This window comes from Macrosteles quadrilineatus, unplaced genomic scaffold (genome assembly GCF_028750875.1).
Source record: "Macrosteles quadrilineatus isolate MER2022 unplaced genomic scaffold, UCM_ALF_1.0 Scaffold_8__2_contigs__length_117827958, whole genome shotgun sequence".
Classification (NCBI taxonomy): Eukaryota; Metazoa; Arthropoda; class Insecta; order Hemiptera; family Cicadellidae; genus Macrosteles; species Macrosteles quadrilineatus.
The window spans coordinates 83,571,551-83,589,859 of NW_026542601.1; the positions used below are offsets into that span (position 1 = coordinate 83,571,551).

General features: G+C 36.3%; 1 protein-coding gene across 1 annotated transcript; it reads left to right on the forward strand.

Annotated features, from left to right (window-relative positions):
• The first annotated feature begins 1,413 nt into the window (after window positions 1–1,413).
• On the forward strand, window positions 1,414–13,615 carry LOC129000723 (zinc finger protein 830-like). The gene is made up of 5 exons (XM_054427697.1): window positions 1,414–1,620; window positions 3,382–3,608; window positions 5,221–5,447; window positions 12,059–12,228; window positions 13,384–13,615. Exons 1-5 carry the CDS (start codon window positions 1,517–1,519, stop codon window positions 13,526–13,528), a joined length of 873 nt encoding a protein of 290 aa, XP_054283672.1. The 5' UTR covers window positions 1,414–1,516; the 3' UTR covers window positions 13,529–13,615.
• The last annotated feature ends 4,694 nt before the right edge of the window (window positions 13,616–18,309 follow it).

An 18,309-nucleotide genomic window follows, 5' to 3' on the forward strand; every position in this document is an offset into this window, starting at 1 on the left:
TCCACCATCCACCAAATAGTGATGTGCGATACGTATCGTATCGTATCGGAATATCACGATACGCGAGGGACGATACGATATTTCGATACGATATTTGAAAAACGATACGTATCGTATCGCCTAAAACGATATTTGTATTTATATCGGCACATAGAGCGATACGATTCATGTCAAAACGATATTTTTAAGCTTTTTTGCGCAGGCCGAGCAAACTGCAAAATCTGTACTCTGTGGATGTGTAGTCTGAAATAGGAGTTTTTGATGTCTGTATTTTTGGTTTTTACTTGATAATGTACCAGTCCCATCCACTGAGCTAAAATTATAACTGGAGGTAGCACAGCCAAGGCAGAAGTCTGTCAAAAGCGTGTCGCTGATTTTGTTAGGTTGGTATAGCAGTGGGTTTTCTTATCATAGCAATAACAAGGCTTCTTATAACTAGGTTGGTATAGCAGTGAGTTTTCTTGTCATAGCAATAACATGGCTTCTTATGACATGACACCCGCCTCACGCAAACATGGCGGCTGGCGACACGCATCTTTGACATTCAGTGCTACCTCCAGTTAGATTGATAACTCAGTGATCCCATCCCAGTCCATTTCCACTAGCGTGCTATGGCTATCTGGCAGTCTGGCACTAGCAGTGCAGACTGCAGACTGCAGAATGTGGGAACTGTCTGTGGCTGTGGCAATTACATTAATGTATCTGCAATCCTAAAATGCTATGGGAAGGATAGGGAAACAGGTCCAAGACGTAGGGAGTTGTGAAGGAAGTAGTAAAGGCGAGCAGTGTGGAGTGTGGAAATGGAAATATGTATCTGCAATACTAAGACTGTTTTCAGAGTAAACTAATGATTTTCCTCGAGCAAAGCTTGGTCCCCAGGTACTTATATAAATTTGCCGTTTCTAGGTTAGGTAGGGGAGGGGGGAAACGATACGATACGTATCGTTTTTCGATATTTTTGACGATACGATTCGCGTATCGCGATACAGACGCCCGATTCGATACGGCGATACGATATTTTTTTCCGATACGTATCGTATCGCTGTATCGCGATACGCGTCCGTATCGCCCATCACTACCACCAAACAAACACAGACACACACAGAAAGGAAGATGAAGATTGAAGATACTCGAACTCGAGCGAGAATCGAGATTCTCTCGTTTCTCGTTCGCTCTCAATCTCAATACTCATTCCACTCTATCTATTCGCTATACTCACACCACACCACAGAGTCCACTCAATGGTCCAGTCAACAGTTTTTATTCTGCTCTTCCATTCCATTGCCGCCGTCTTAAAAAAAATCAAACCCCAGAACCCCCAGAACCAGAAGAAACAAACCAAACCAAACTTAAACAGGATTTGAGGTTAGGGTTAGATTATGTGGTGTTGACGTTGAGTTTCGTTTAATTTATTATTATTAGGCACTTTACTACAGTGTTGTTGTTATGGTGTTGGTTTAGTAAAGTGTTGATCCAAGTAAAAATATATCCATAGCCTATAATAGTGAAGTGTAAAATGTCGAAAAATAAAATTAGTCAAAATGAATTGCGGCGTCTTATGTCACAAGAGAAAAAGAAATTGATCACGAATGGAAGGAAAATTGAATCACCATTAGCAAAATATCCTTTTATGGTTGGATCCAAAACATGCATGGTCATCTTTTAAAAATTTGTTATGCTTTGTAGCCTTGTTCTTAAAAAGTTAATTAGGCCTAGGTTCACTGTAGGTCGACATAATCCTACTGAATTAAGTTAGGCTCACACAAAATCTTAGAAGGCCTAGGCTACAACAATCCTTACTTATAAGCCTTGGCCTAGGACAACCTGGATAGACATGTTAGTTAAGAGACAGCGAGTTCCAGTAACTTACAGTTCCGCAGAGAACCTAAGCTCGGAAGGCTCCATCTGATGAAATTTTCTTTCGATAGATTATAACTTAGGCCTGAACTTAGTTACCGTACCTAATGTAGCTTAAACGCCTAGGCTAAGTTAGCCTACATAGGCCTATACTGTATTAATTTTCTATAAGTTAGGCCTAAGTTATTCCTAATTGGTACCTCTAAAATATGAGGACCACTCACCACTCTTGAAACAGTGTGATGCGGTATTTAGATTAGGGCCGGCACACGCTATCCCGACCACGACTCCGACTAACCAGTTTTATATTAAGAATAAATGGAACAGCGCGCACTGGTTCGGCTGGTCGGACCCTGGTCGCACGACCAAAGTTTTTCAGTTTGGTCGGGTCCGACCTGCTGGCCGTTGCCAAAAATAGCACAAAATGTAATGGGACGACACGCACAAACCCCGAATTGCCTCCGACCCGACCAGGTTTTTCTTCACTTCCTATAGGGGGTACACTGTCTCAATGAAGTGTCTTGTCCCGTGATTTCACCAGCAAATTTTCTATGTAATTCATCAAAGCTTTAACACATTCTTGTGTAATTAAAAAACCTGTCTTCATATTGACGTAGATCTTCATAAAATGTTGCAAACTGCCCTTTTGTAGACCTGACAACACAACAGGTCAACATCCATCTTGACACTGAAGTTTGTAAAACATTTGTTGTCTTGGTCGAGTTTGGTCGGGTCGTGCTTTGGTCGCATGGTCAGTTCACACAAGCGACAAGTCCACCGACTTGATCGCCCATTGGGTTCATCCAATCCCAATGTGAACATAAAGATCAGCTGTTCTATTCAAGACAATAAATTTGTGAAAATACTCATTTTAAGCAGTCATAAAGTTTGAGTAAAATAGGCTAGTCATAATTTAAATATCGTGCCATATTTAAACAAACAACCTGGAATAAATTTGAGCCTAATTTAAAAAGTATTGTAGCATTTTTATACCCAGGATTCCTAATAATATTATTAGCTTTTATAACTTATTTCAATTTGCAAAAAAACTAATAGGCCTAATTTGGAAAGTGTTAATTTGTGGCAATGATTTAACAATTCTCTTAGTTATTTGAAAAAGAAAACAAGCAAAAGCTTAATTCTTTCCTAAAATACTTAAAAGACAATTTGCCAGTTGTATGCAAAAGTTGTAGTACCGGTATGGTAAAATAAATATCACAGGATGTTGAACTTGAAAACAAGAAATTGATATTGATGTACTAAGTCTCATTACTTTCTCTATAAAGGTAATAAAAAATGTATTACCGTTCCAGAACTTTTCAATCACACTGTATTAGACACCAGTAAAAAGGTTTTTCAATATACATTAGCCCATCTAAACTACGTTTTTACTTTAAATGTTGCAATAATAGTCCTATTGAAGGGCCCTATTATTCAGGGAGAAGATAGTAAAATTTGATATTTTAGAAAATCTTATGATGCCATATATTTAGTTGTGTAGAGTTTTCCTTAACATTATCTCACATATAAGGATGATGGAACGTTGACATGTATTGTATGCGAGAGCGTAGTTCGCAGTGATGCAGTGTGGATTGTCCACCTCAACTCTAAACAGCACAAAGACAACATCGCCCGCAAGAAACAGCTTCTTGCCCCTCCCCCTATTATTCCAAAAAATGTCTCGGACCCTCCCAAGCTGTATAAAAGACCACTTACGCCCCCAACTGCTGTTCCACCTAAGAAACTAAAAGGTTTGTTCTATTTTTACAGTAGGCCCTAACCTATTTGGTAAACTTGATATAAATGTAAGTGCCTAGTAGGTTTAACTTTAAATATAATTTTAGGACTAGATCTGTATAGGCTACATTTCAATCTTCTAGTGTGACTTTACCGTAGTTATATTAACCAAATCACTCATCAAATCCGACACATGGACATGATACAATTTTAACAGAATATTATTGAGCGCTATTAATTAGGTTATTATTATTATATGAATATTATTATTATTATTAATTATTATCATTTAGGTGAGTCGGTGGCTCCGTTGGTAGCATCAAGGACTTTAGGTCCAAGGCAGCGATAACATGGGTTTGGATCCTGATCACTGCGGCAAACATTTTATCAGTACAGTTCACCTTCGTACTGTAGCCTACCGACTCACCACTCGCTTTGCTGGACGTTCCACACACAGATCTGTATTCTATGTGGACGGGAAAATGCAAGCTTAAAAGCCAACCTCTAAAAAAAAATGCCCTGGTTAAATTAAGAAACTTCCAGAAAGGCTGATCAGTGGCGGTCCCAGGATTCCATTTTGGGGGGGGGGGGATGGCCACCGGGGGGTCTGGAATATTCCCCAGAAAAGAAGAGGGTCCGGGGGTTCCCCTCCCCCGGAAAAATGTGGAATTTAAAGCCTAAAAACATATATTTAACATATATGTATTTGAGCTTTAAAATATGCTCAAGCTAACAGTATTTATGTTAGCTAATAAAATACAAAATATTTCGGGGGGGGGGGGGGATATCCATCCCATCCCCCCCTGGGACCGCCACTGAGGCTGATTGATGATTCCCAGAGGGGTTGTGCTGTGACAGCAGTTCCCCTTAAAATTTGTTTGGTGTTCATTACATTAGTTCCATTTTTAAGCACACAATAAGTTAGTTTACCTACCATACATTTTCTGTCACATGAATTGAAAAAAAAAGTAGGTAAGCTATAAATTTGTACAAATGTAGAATGATAGGTTTCAAAGTGAAATTGAAAGAATTTTTGATACAGAAGTCAATATTCATTTCATGACTTTTTCAACTTTTTAAAACAAATAGTAGAACTCAAAAATTTATAAAATAGCATAACATAAAGTAGTGCGATTAATAGTAGCCTACCAATCATAATGACTGTAGCATACTTAGTGTGCTGCCGCACACTTGTGTAATATACTTGATAATCGTAAAATTGGATCTTTAATGTACCTTTTCTCGCCAGTGGCATTTTTCATGTTTTTTTTATGGAAACAGTCCAAACCCTTGTCTTGTTTAAGGTCGACCTGTTGTTAGAAAGCATCATTAAATGATAGCCCAACGATGAATCGCAGATGGGTCTTGAAACAGTCTTGCTTGAGATTGAACCAGCGACCTTCAGGTTTGAAGACGAGCACTATAACCACTCAGCTACCCAGACAATTTGATAAATTAACGTAAATTAAATATATTTTAATATACTGAAAAATATTTCCTTTTGGCTACTAAAATTATCATCAAAAACTGTAAAGACTCTGACAAATTAATGATAGTTATGTAACAATATGTTTTTCGTGGCACTTAACCTAAATAATTCAACAACCTTATTTGCTGTTTTCCCAGGTATCTTAAAAAATGCACCAGCACCAAAACTACCACCAGGGTTTTTCGACAATGGAGCAGTCAAAACAGAGTCGTTTCCAACGTCCAGTCAAGTGGATCCGTCCTCGGTCTTGACACCAACGGAAGTAGTGGCTGAAGAACCAATGGATACAGAAGATGCCTCTTTTGTGGATTCTAAAGATCCACTACCTGAGGGATTCTTTGACGATCCCATCATGGATGCAAAGGTAATGTAGGGCCAAATGTTTGAAGTTTTATTTACGAATCGCTTTTAATTTAAACTTGTAGTAGGACTGTTAGGATAAAATTGTAAGAGGAAATTATGAATGACTTCCAGTGACATATTTAACTATCTGCCACCTATAGGCAGTGAAGTTTGCTGCCCCTTCTCCCCCACTTGTCAGTGCCCCCCCGACCTCCTCACTAAGATTACTCCAACACATGCCCTGTCAGATGATTTTGTATGTTTTACCTATCGTCGTAAGCATTGAGCGAGTAAGACAAGTTGTGCATGAAAATCGTGAATTAACAATCGATGAAATTGTACTTGCTCAATGTTTACGTCATTGACTGCTGTTGAAGGAAGTCCACTACGAGGGTCATCAACAATGCTTTCACGGCCTTCAGGAAACTGTGCCACTCATAAACTTGACTTTTCTTCATCGCCTCTTTTCCATTAGCTGAATTAACAACCCAAGAGTCTCACTAGGTGGTTTTTTTAAGTAAAACACAGAACTTAATGTTCACACACTGTTCATGAAATGTCATTTTTCAATGCAGGTACACGACCAACAGTAACCGACAATGTAGACCTGCAGGTACACCCATGGTCGAAGTAAATAAGGTGTGCTATTCAGCCGGACGAGTTTGAGACCGTTCTGCGCATCGCGACGTGACGTCACCTTGGGGGCAAACCGCTTCGCACGCGTATATAGCTCAGCATGACACTGCTGTATTAACATCAACATTTTGAACTGTTAGAATTGAGGAAAAAGTATGAAACTTGACATGAACATCAATTATAAGTGGACGATGCGTGTTGTGAAAAAATAGTTTGTAATTGTTAAAAACTTAAGCATGAAATCACTCTTTATACTTGGCCTTTCTTAAAACTAAACATGTAAAAGTTAGTCAGCTACAAAATCACGTACTATTTGGTTAGAAGCATTTGACCAGCGGGAAAGTTTTAGATAAAGATCCAAATTTAACTTTCCTTCAAACTATATACCGTTAGAGGCGTTATTTCCTGAGATATGCTAAGTTATATGAGCGTGTGATCGGAGCGCATGCTGCGAGTCGAGTCAGTTGCCAAGTATTAATCACACATTGCCATCCAACAAATAATGTAGTTTCATGAATATAGCATCAGTGATATTTTTATTCCTGTATTTATATTTTTATGTGAAAAATTGTTGTTCTGTTGACTGCAGTGTGTTTTTCCCCGTTTGAATATGGGTTTTTCGTAATAGTTCACAGAGAATATATAATATTGTCTTCTCTGTGAATAGGGTTAACCAGGGGCGGCTCCAGAGGGTAGGCCGGGTAGGCCCGGGCCTACCCAAAATTTGGGTTAATATTATAAAATTAATATTAGGCCTAAATAAAGAAATGATATTTAATAAGGAAAGATAGGTACTTGCAATTGTCAAGTGAGTTATAATAGCTACGAGTGATTTAGTTAAAACTTTAAACTGCGTTAGTTTATGCTCCTGACTGGCCAATGGCGACTGCTCGACGCTCGTTCGTCGTACTGCGTACTGTACTCGCTGTTGATAGTGTGTGAGTCTGACGCCAGACTGCTCCCGCTCTCGCACTCACACAAAACAACACACTGACTAGTGACTACAGAGACACGCAGCCGCTGCCCGCCAGGGGCGCCACTGTCAGTGTCACTCAGTAGTACTCGATGACAGCGAACAACAAACTTAACCTATATGTTGCCGTAACACACAAGTTAATCGTTATTCTGCTCTTCGAACTTGGTTCTTATATTGTTTTTGTGCACATTCGTTTATTAAATAGTGTTTTGTGTTCTAAACTCGTTTTGTGCCATGGAAAAGTTTTTAGTGAAATTTAAAAAGGCTTCATCTTCATCAAAGACGAACAATGAACAGTCCATTAGGCCTACATGTGATGATGATGGTGAGTCTTCCAGTTCCAATGTTGAAAAGTCAATTTTCAAATTAGATGACAATGACACTAATCTGCCTATTTGTAAAAAGTTAAAAGTAGATGAACCGTCCATTTAGACTAGTAACCAAATTAGAGGTCCACTAGATATTAGTGCATGTGCTTCTGACGGACCCAAACAACCAATGCTTAACTTCCCTAGGCGAAATATTTCAGGAAAGCAAAGGTCTTTCCAGAGCTTTTGGTATTCTCAGTATTCCTGGATAGAATACTCAATTGAAAATGATGCAGTATTTTGTTTTTTTTTGTCGACATTTTTCTATTCTCAGAAAGGAAGTTCTTACTTCAGCCGGATATAATGACTGGAAAAATATAAGGAAAATGGCAGAAAAACATGAAAACTCTAATGCCCACAAGCTTTGTTTAACAAAGTACAAGGGATGGCTGGATTCTCAAAAAACTGGTGCTGTTTCAGTTAAAATCAATGAACAAATGGCCCAAACAGTAGAAAAAAATAGAGAAACTCTGAAGACACTTGTAAGAAGTGCATTGTTCTGTGCCCGCCAAGGCATTGCACTGAGAGGACACAGGGAGGTACAACCTGGGAAAGCTCATGAAGATCCAGATGACAGTGATGACTCAAACGATTTATTGGAATACCGCCCCGAAAGTATGAATCATGGAAATTTTCAAGAATTGGTCAATTTGCTTTGTATGGAAAATAGCCAGTTCAATAGTAATTTAAAAAACCTTCCTGGAAATGCCAAATATACCTCTAAGACTATCCAAAATGACCTTTTAGATGCAGCCTCAAATGTAGTCACTCGCAGCATTGTTAATGAGATTAAGTCTAGCAAACATATACAGCATTATAGTTGACGAAGCTCGAGATGAAGGAAAAAAAGAGCAAATGTCTATCTGTTGCCGTTACATACATCAGGCTAAGATAAAAGAGAGGTTTCTTGGGTTTGTTGAGTTACAAGAGCTCACAGCTGAATCTTTAGCGATCAAGATATTAAGTTTCTTGGAATCAAATGGTCTAGATATTAAGAATTGTGTAAGCCAGTCGTTTGATGGAGCATCCGTCATGTCGGGAAAACTTAATGGAGTGCAGACATTAATCAGAGAAATGGCAAAAAATCCTTGTCCTTACGTCCATTGCCATGCACATAGACTCAACTTGGTCTTGGTTGACGTAGCCAAGAATGTGCAAATAGTTAGGGAAACTATTGGCCTATTAGAAGCAATCTATGCATTCCAATCCAGCTCCACACTACGTCATGAACTCTTCATTTTCTTCAAAGAGACTAAAACAGGCAAAAAATCAATTACAGTACCTCAACACAGCGATACAAGATGGGTAGCAAAGTATAAAGGAGTAGAGTTCTTTAAGAACAATCTTGACTCTGTCATTAATGCTTTGAAAAAATGTACAGAAAGTTCAAAGCCAAGAGAAGCTGCTGAGGCTCGGGGCCTCTTGATCCAAATACAATCGTTTAACGTGGCTTTCACTCTAGTTAGCCTTGAAGGTGTCTTACAAATTGTGAATATCCTCTCAAAACAACTTCAGTCCTCGACCATAGATGTTGGCAAGTGCCGAAAGCTCGTAAAAGCAACAAGAGATCAGTTAGATGAGTTGAGATCTGACGCAAAATTTGAATCCTTTTTTCAAGAAACTGCACAATTGTGCAATGATTGTGAAATCGATCATGCAAGGGCAAGAGACACTGGCCGCCGTAAACAGAATCCAACATGATTATTTTGATTATAGCAAGCCTGGATGATTATTTCGTCATGGAGACTACTGGGAAGGGACGATACACACAGAAAGAAAATCCTAAGACAACATTGAAAGCAGAGTATTTTCATATTCTTGATAATATGATATGTGAAATGGACAAACGGTTTGCCGAAAATGACATTTCAATTGCTTGTATTTCAGCCTGTAACCCAAAGTCACACGATTTTTTAGACCCAAAAGTGTTGTGTAACTTCTCAGAGCTGCACGGGAAAGACTGTGACTTCACTTCTACCTTGAAAGTACAATGTGATTTAGGTAAAACAATGTTCAAAGACTCTAAAAGTAGCATGGACGTGTTGAATGATTTAGCGAACTTCCCATCTTTCGATGAACTAAAACAAGTAATGACGATCGTGTTGACAATGCCCGTCTCCACAGCTACTGCTGAAAGGTCATTTTCTACTATGAGGAGAATTAAATCAAACTTAAGGGCTACAATGACGGGGAGGAGACTTCACAGTTTGGGAGTGTTATCTATTGAAAAGGAAGCAAGTTTAGAACTTCTGAACAACCCTGATCCTGTAATTGATGAATTTGCTTCTCAGAAAGGCAGAAGATTGCAGTTTGTAATGAAATAAACAGTTTGTTTGAATAATGATCACACAAATTATTTACTTATCAGGCGAGCTGAATTCTGAACTGAGTGTTATTACTATGTTGTATAATTAATTTTGATTAAAATATTATTAATGCTATTAATAGATATGTGACTGTTATAGGCAATAAATGTTTTCTTTAAAAACCACCGTTTTTCAACTATCATAGTGTATTTCTCTAAATATTTTTTAAACTAACAAAATTGGCATCCATACATAACGATAAACAAAATATTAAATGCAGTTTTCAAACCATTTAAAAAAAAACCTAGATACTAATAAAATATATAAAATCCAATGTATGTTTGTATGTTTGTCCTTTATGGACTCCGAAACCGCTCGACAGATTGTAATGAAACTTTCAGGCATTATTAAGCATAATCCATTATGCTTAATTAGGATTATTATTCAATGGTGGTTTGTGTGAAGTTTGGTGCAGATCCGTCAAAAGGGCTCCGCAATAACTTATTAACTTACATATGTCAATAATTCCCAAAGCAATAATAAAATATACAATTTTACTAATTTTTTCTAAGTACCTTTTGATAGCGGACCTTAAAATGTGATTTTTTTTTACAATTAACATTTTTTATACAACTAAAAAATCTCTTAATTATGTCTCTAAATGGCCTAAAAACTCGATTTTACAGGTCTAATTTTCAAAAAAATTCCATACCCCCCAGACCCCCCGGTCTTGTCCCTGTGTTTGGCCTACCCAAAAAAATATTCCTGGAGCCGCCCCTGGGGTTAACGTTGTCAAATTGTATTTAAAGTATAAGTATTGCAAATCGTTATTGATTAGCTAAAACCAAAGTTTGCAAATAGTGGTTTAAATAATAAATTATCTTTAACGCAAAGGAATGTATTTAACATAGTATATAAAATAAAATGTACTTTGTTAAAAAATAATTTGGTGATTGGTATTTATAATCAGGTTAAAATATAAAATTGTTTCACTCTTGTAATATCATTATAAAAAAAGGATCCTATTTCACTGGGGTTGTTATCTATGTCACAACTTTGGCTCGGATGCAGGGGTGTGTGCGGGGGATGATCACGTGTTGTTTGTTTTGTTTTCGTTTCTGTGTTCACCGCGAGTTGTCAGTTTTCCATTCTACAAAAATGCCCCATTGTGCAGTGTATCAAAATTAAACAAATCAACAGGAGGCTAAGACAATGCAATTTTGCTAGTGGCAAAAAAAGAAAATTTCTAAAGAAACTTAAAAAAGTTAAGAAAAATCCAGAGGTGATGAAATGTTTAATTTTTTACATGTTTACTTCCAGGTCGTAAATATTTTTATAAGATTGCAAAATGTAATTTTAAACTATGTTTTTCGTTAAGGAAATGTTATCAAAGAGAGTTAATTTGTATAAAAACGAAGATGTTGGAACGTATTTTAATGTAAAACTTATATCTGTCACATGTTAATATTACATATTTCATTAAAAATGTAGAATACAAAGTATATCCTTATAACATGTAGCTACAGTGTTTTGGATAATAAATGCGTGGCCTTATTATCCAATAAACGGTGGCATCGGCTGAGCGTGCGCTCCATTGCCGCTTGATATAATTCTTCGTAGCTAAACAAGTAATTCTTTTATCAAAATCCAACCGATACTACAGTTAAATTAGAACCTTTCCCTAAAACTTTCCCGCAGGTCTGATAAACCTGACCAAATAATACGTGATTTGGTAGCCGACTAACTTTTTTGTGTTAGTATGAAAAAGTTTGAAGTTTGATCGGTGGTTGAATGGTTTTTATATAAAATTTAAATCATAAGCATCCTATGTTAATAGTCCAAGACTTTGCAAAGATTCAGGAATTTTTACCGGTTCTTACTATTAAAAATTACAATTTTATTAGAGCAGCGTCACTGCTCGATATGGTCGTGAGGCTGTTTGCCCCCAAGGTGACGTCACGATACCTCTCCCCGCACCGCCGGCAGCCGGCTACGATACGAGGTAGCTCACCTTATTTACTTCCACCATGGGTACACCAAAAGGGCTTTCCAATGTCAGCTACACCGATATGCCCTACCCAGGAGTCGCACCAACTACTGCAAGGCGAATTTCCCGCTGGCAATCACATTGAATGTCTACAGAAATTCAATCAGGGAATTTTTGGACTGTAATATGTATAAATTGAGTATTTCATACATGTTTACAATATCTGTAGGCCTTTTTATATTATTTAAGTGCATACCGGTATGGTTTATTTAGAGATCTAACTTAAATGGGGCCAAATTAACGAGTTTGTTCAGTAGGCCTACTTCATGTTGCTAAACAGGATAACTTTGTTTGCCTCAGGCACGCAACGTTGAATACAAAGACCCCATTCAAGAAGAATGGGAGAAGTTTCAAAAAGAGATCAAGGAGGAAACGTCCGTCTCCACACAGATCATAGAAGACGATCAGGAGGAGGCTACAACAGAGAGGCAAATACAAGAGATAGACGAACAGCTGCGTAATTGGTCTAGGTATGTTCTTCTAACTTAAACATTGTGTTACTTTCTCTCCCTACACATAGTATATGGGGAAAGTATTTATAAGAGGAAATTATGATGACTTCCAGTGACATATTTAACTATCTACCGTCTCTAGGCAGCGATGTTTGCTGCCCCCCCTCCCCTCCCCGCCCCTCGACCTCCTCACTAAGGTAACCCCAACACAAGGTTTCAAGTTGATGTCTGTGTGTGTTTATGTGTGTGTTCAGAGCTACTAATTTTTTTTATGAATATTTAGTGTGTGTCCACCGTTCATACAATCCATTGATTGGGGACAGGCATACAATCTGTAGTATCTCCAGGTGTTATCCAACTTTTTTTTAATTTTGATTTTAGTAGAGATTTTTTTCATAAAAACTTATAAAATAACAGAAAATTGGATTCTCAAAATAACAGCTCTTTTGATTTTGATTCAAATTTGGTATGATACAGTCACTTTTAACTCTAAACAAAAGTGTACTGCCCCCATTGCTGTAAAAGTTACGGTTCAAAAGTTATTGAAACTTTGGTGATTTTCCCCATAAAATATCATAGTTGCTTCCACCGCTTAACTTACCCATGATAAGGGTTGTTGACAAGCTAACGGAAGGAATGTCGAATTGCCGATACCGGGAATTCTAAATTGTAAGGGACTGAGAGAGCAGTGGACGATTTAACTGACAGATGCAACAACAGGTACAAAAGTGTTGATGTAAGTCTATGTTGTACATAATAACCTTTCGTTCAGTGCAATCATTTACTGTACAACTAAATGCAAGTTTTATGCACTGCTTGGCTAACATAATTTAAACATAATGACATTGTCTAGTAAAACTCGTCTCCCTAGGCTACTTCAAAATCTACGTGTGGTAATTACCTGCTATGTATTGTATAGTTTGCAGCTCATTAGTTTGTGTCTAAGTCCAAGTCTGTTAAATGGTATATGGTATTGTATTTGTTAATTGTGTTGGATTTTTTTCTTCGATAAAGTGACTGCAAATAACCAGTGGTTGAACATTCATTACAGTACTTTTGTCTACTGTCTTTTAGTATCTATGCATCGGTTTAATCACCTCTCATTTTACATTAAAACGAGTGATTAGAAAGTGTAATGATTTGTTCGACTTATAAGAGGGTAAACATTTACAGGGTTCTTGATCTGGAGAAGAAAAAGGAAACGGTCCAAGCTGTAGCAACGAAAGGTTCCAGCGAGAATGCGAGGGAAGATGCGTCAGATGATGAGGAAGATTTCGATGAGTTTTTAGATTGGAGAGCTAAAAAATCATTTAAATAAAATCTACATTGGATATGTTGGATTGTACATATATAACTGTAAATATGTAATAATGTATTTTGTATAATTAAACAGTTTTTACACTTATTTGGTTGGTGTTATAATTTGTTTCCTGTTTTGTAGTAGAACACGTTTTTCAACCATTGAACATTCAGAAGCAGTTTTTGTTGTCTTTTTCAGTAGGCCTTGGGAGGTATGAACACTTTTTTGGGTACATAGGAGCTCACAAATATATTATTTGAAATAGAATATTTGTCTAACTGTAATTGTAATGGAAAATTAAAAATAAAGGTACAACGGTTTATATGAAAAGGAATGGAGTTAGACTTAGAAAGCTAGCTTACCTGAGACAATGAGAGTCTAGGGACACAATAAAAGAACATGAAACATAACAGTAACAATGGTATTTTAAGTAAACAGTTTTGTAGATAAGTGTAAAAATAAGTCTTGATGTAGGACTTCTTCAACAGGACGAAATTATCAGTGTATTATACTTTTAAGCTCTTTTATTGCGTATCTATTAGACCCTGGACTCTAATATATTTAGGTAAGCTAGCTGAACTCTATTCCTTTTTCAAAAAACCTCTTACTAGTCAATCAGCTTTCCTTTAGAAGATAAAGTTTCTAATCTTTGTGGACAGATGTACCTGTAGCTTTACATTCTATAGCTATCAATCATGTTAGACATTTGAGTCTATCATGTTTGAATATCTAGTAACTTTACCCAACCCTCTAAAACACAATTGTCTAAATAATTCATCAACAACAAACAGTTAAACCATTGATAGATTTAATGGCTGCAGGTTAAAAGACCTGACTATTTTGAACATGTTGAGGTGTATTATTGCTTTTACTACATGTTATGAGATTGTTTTGTCCCTATATTGAGTCTATTGATTTAGTAGGGGATTTTTTAAGTATCCGGTAAATGATCTTTTAAATCATTTTGTTTTTTGACCTAACTTCAAATGGTGTTTTCAAACATTACGGCCACTTGGGTATTATAGTGTTTTAGACAGTGACAGTGTCAGGGTTTTCCACTTCTTTAACTGATAGAAATGAAAAATTATTTCATATAACTGTTTGTTTTTTGCTGTAGATTTAAAGAATTACAATATTCTCTTAGGAGTTCTCATCCATTTTGAAGCATCGTGCAACTTGTAATATATTACAACTTATATACTATAAGTAAAAAGTTCAAGTTTGTAAGCTATCATTTTCAGTCAAACATTCTCAAATAAATTTAAACCGCAGTAGAAAAATGTTCAGCAATGAATTTTTAATTTTTGACATGCTCACACCTAAAACGACCACTTATCGTTATTTGTAGAGGTCTGATATTAGTTGGTGCATTTGTCATTTGACAGGTGGTGGAAGACAGACAACTGTTGCCAGTTTCATGAGGAATTTTTAACATGAATGCGGCATGGTTGGTTTTTGTAATACAGGTAAGCTTAAAAGTTACTATTAATAATAAATATACATAATCAGACAACGTATTGTCACTCTTGGCGCAAAAGTTGAGAAACCTTATTTACATAGCGAAAATGATAGGAATAGTTATTGTAAACTAACACAGATCTGTAAAAAAAACTAAAGGAGAAAACAGAAGCACACTCTAACATCAAAATGTTTTTTTAATCAAACAAACTGGCTACAACTGGTTCATAACAGATGGAATGTCTACTTCTACGTTAATGTTTAAGTAAATTGAGAACATCATAGTGTGTGTATTTTGCAGGTTTTGGCCTCGATCTCTGAAACTTTGTGCTGGTGGTGGACAAGAGAGTCTCCAGGTAGGTATTTGCTCTTCAGTCACTAATGGAAATGTTATATTTAAATTAAAAGGAAATGCAAGTCGCTGATACAAATATTTTGTAGAGAGGAATGAGTTCAGCCACAGCCACCTCTAATACAAGGCGGCGGCGAGCGAAACGTGGCAACGTCACATCCGTGTCTTGATGCGCGGTCGTCTTACCATTACAGTGAATGGACGAGTCGCGTACCGACTTACATAATTGTGTTTCTACTACCCTAACCATTAGTAATGACATTGAGCTTGTTACTACAGCATGCCAGATAGATGAGATGTGCCTGGATGCAAGAATAATTACAAAAGCTCAATTAAAAATGAATAATACATACAGTGTTCTAAGATTCTAAGCGATCCACCGCGTCAGCAACAATGGCTTCCTGCTATTCTTCGGTCAAATTAGACACCTTAAAACAATTCTCGTTTTTGTGTGAATCATTTTCACGAATATGAACTTAGATTTGAAAAAATGTAAGAATAAGACATTGATTCGTGTAAATATAGACGTGAGAAGTGATTTTTAGGTGAGAATGCCGTACTATTTCCTTATTTATTTGTCTATCTTATTGATAAAAGCTGCTGTTAAGTGATTAAAATAATGTTAAGGTTGGTTTGTCGGCTACTCATCACATAAATATAAATACATAATTTATGTGATGAGTAGCCGACAAACCAACCTTAACATTGATAATGCCATCACGAAAAATACATACCGGAATTAATTGATTAAAATAACTTAAATAAATAGCACTTCAAAGAAATAAACCGGTGTTTCTGTTAAGTAGGCATACTAGTAAAAAATATGTAGCCTACTGCACCGTCTAACAATAAAAGCATCATAGTCTCTGACTCCAGTCTGAATGTTGATGTGAAAAAATTCTATTAATATTGTGGAAAGCCATTCCCTTGGCCATTACCAAGCCATTGGCTTGGATTCTGAAATCGTTTAAGAAATGGCAAACGTTTTGCTTAGTAACGATTCGAAGAAAATAAATTATTTAGTAAGTATGCCTTCAAAATGAAAATTTCAAATTTTGTTGTCACTAACTTATGATTTCCTCAGGTAGACTAAAACAATATTCCTATTGAAAATTGAAAATTAATTTTATTTGAACAAATTGTTAGATGCTAGTCTCTACAAATCCCAAAGTCTCTACAAATATATTGAAGTGGCAATAAGTTAGTCCTCCTACTGTATTCCTCTTCCTCGGGAAGGAAAACTCCTTTGCCAACAGATGCTGTCCGGAAGAGCAAGGTTCAGCATCTACCGGAAATTCCTCCAGATGTGAAGCCTTCTAGATGTCGGTTCCCAGGATGTGACAGTCCTAAATGTCGCATTAAATGCAGCACCTGCAATGTTTTCTTATGTCTAAATTCTAATAGGAACTGTTTTAAACTGTTTCATGAGTTATAATGACCAGGTTCCTAAGTTAAAGATTTACGTGTGTAAAAAAATGAGTTTGGTCGAGTTCCGATGTAACCAATAGGTTACATGCTGTTTTGTACATTTCTAATAAAAAAAAAATTCCAAAAAAATTTTTTCTTGTTTACTTTATTTATTTCCTTTAAATATACACAAAAATTACAAAAATAAAATTCTCAGTTTTCCTATGGGTCTGAGGAGGATAGTTTGCAGCTCATTAGTTTGTGTCTAAGTCCAAGTCTGTTAAATGGTATATGGTATTGTATTTGTTAATTGTGTTGGATTTTTTTCTTCGATAAAGTGACTGCAAATAACCAGTGGTTGAACATTCATTACAGTACTTTTGTCTACTGTCTTTTAGTATCTATGCATCGGTTTAATCACCTCTCATTTTACATTAAAACGAGTGATTAGAAAGTGTAATGATTTGTTCGACTTATAAGAGGGTAAACATTTACAGGGTTCTTGATCTGGAGAAGAAAAAGGAAACGGTCCAAGCTGTAGCAACGAAAGGTTCCAGCGAGAATGCGAGGGAAGATGCGTCAGATGATGAGGAAGATTTCGATGAGTTTTTAGATTGGAGAGCTAAAAAATCATTTAAATAAAATCTACATTGGATATGTTGGATTGTACATATATAACTGTAAATATGTAATAATGTATTTTGTATAATTAAACAGTTTTTACACTTATTTGGTTGGTGTTATAATTTGTTTCCTGTTTTGTAGTAGAACACGTTTTTCAACCATTGAACATTCAGAAGCAGTTTTTGTTGTCTTTTTCAGTAGGCCTTGGGAGGTATGAACACTTTTTTGGGTACATAGGAGCTCACAAATATATTATTTGAAATAGAATATTTGTCTAACTGTAATTGTAATGGAAAATTAAAAATAAAGGTACAACGGTTTATATGAAAAGGAATGGAGTTAGACTTAGAAAGCTAGCTTACCTGAGACAATGAGAGTCTAGGGACACAATAAAAGAACATGAAACATAACAGTAACAATGGTATTTTAAGTAAACAGTTTTGTAGATAAGTGTAAAAATAAGTCTTGATGTAGGACTTCTTCAACAGGACGAAATTATCAGTGTATTATACTTTTAAGCTCTTTTATTGCGTATCTATTAGACCCTGGACTCTAATATATTTAGGTAAGCTAGCTGAACTCTATTCCTTTTTCAAAAAACCTCTTACTAGTCAATCAGCTTTCCTTTAGAAGATAAAGTTTCTAATCTTTGTGGACAGATGTACCTGTAGCTTTACATTCTATAGCTATCAATCTTGTTAGACATTTGAGTCTATCATGTTTGAATATCTAGTAATTTTACCCAACCCTCTAAAACACAATTGTCTAAATAATTCATCAACAACAAACAGTTAAACCATTGATAGATTTAATGGCTGCAGGTTAAAAGACCTGACTATTTTGAACATGTTGAGGTGTATTATTGCTTTTACTACATGTTATGAGATTGTTTTGTCCCTATATTGAGTCTATTGATTTAGTAGGGGATTTTTTAAGTATCCGGTAAATGATCTTTTAA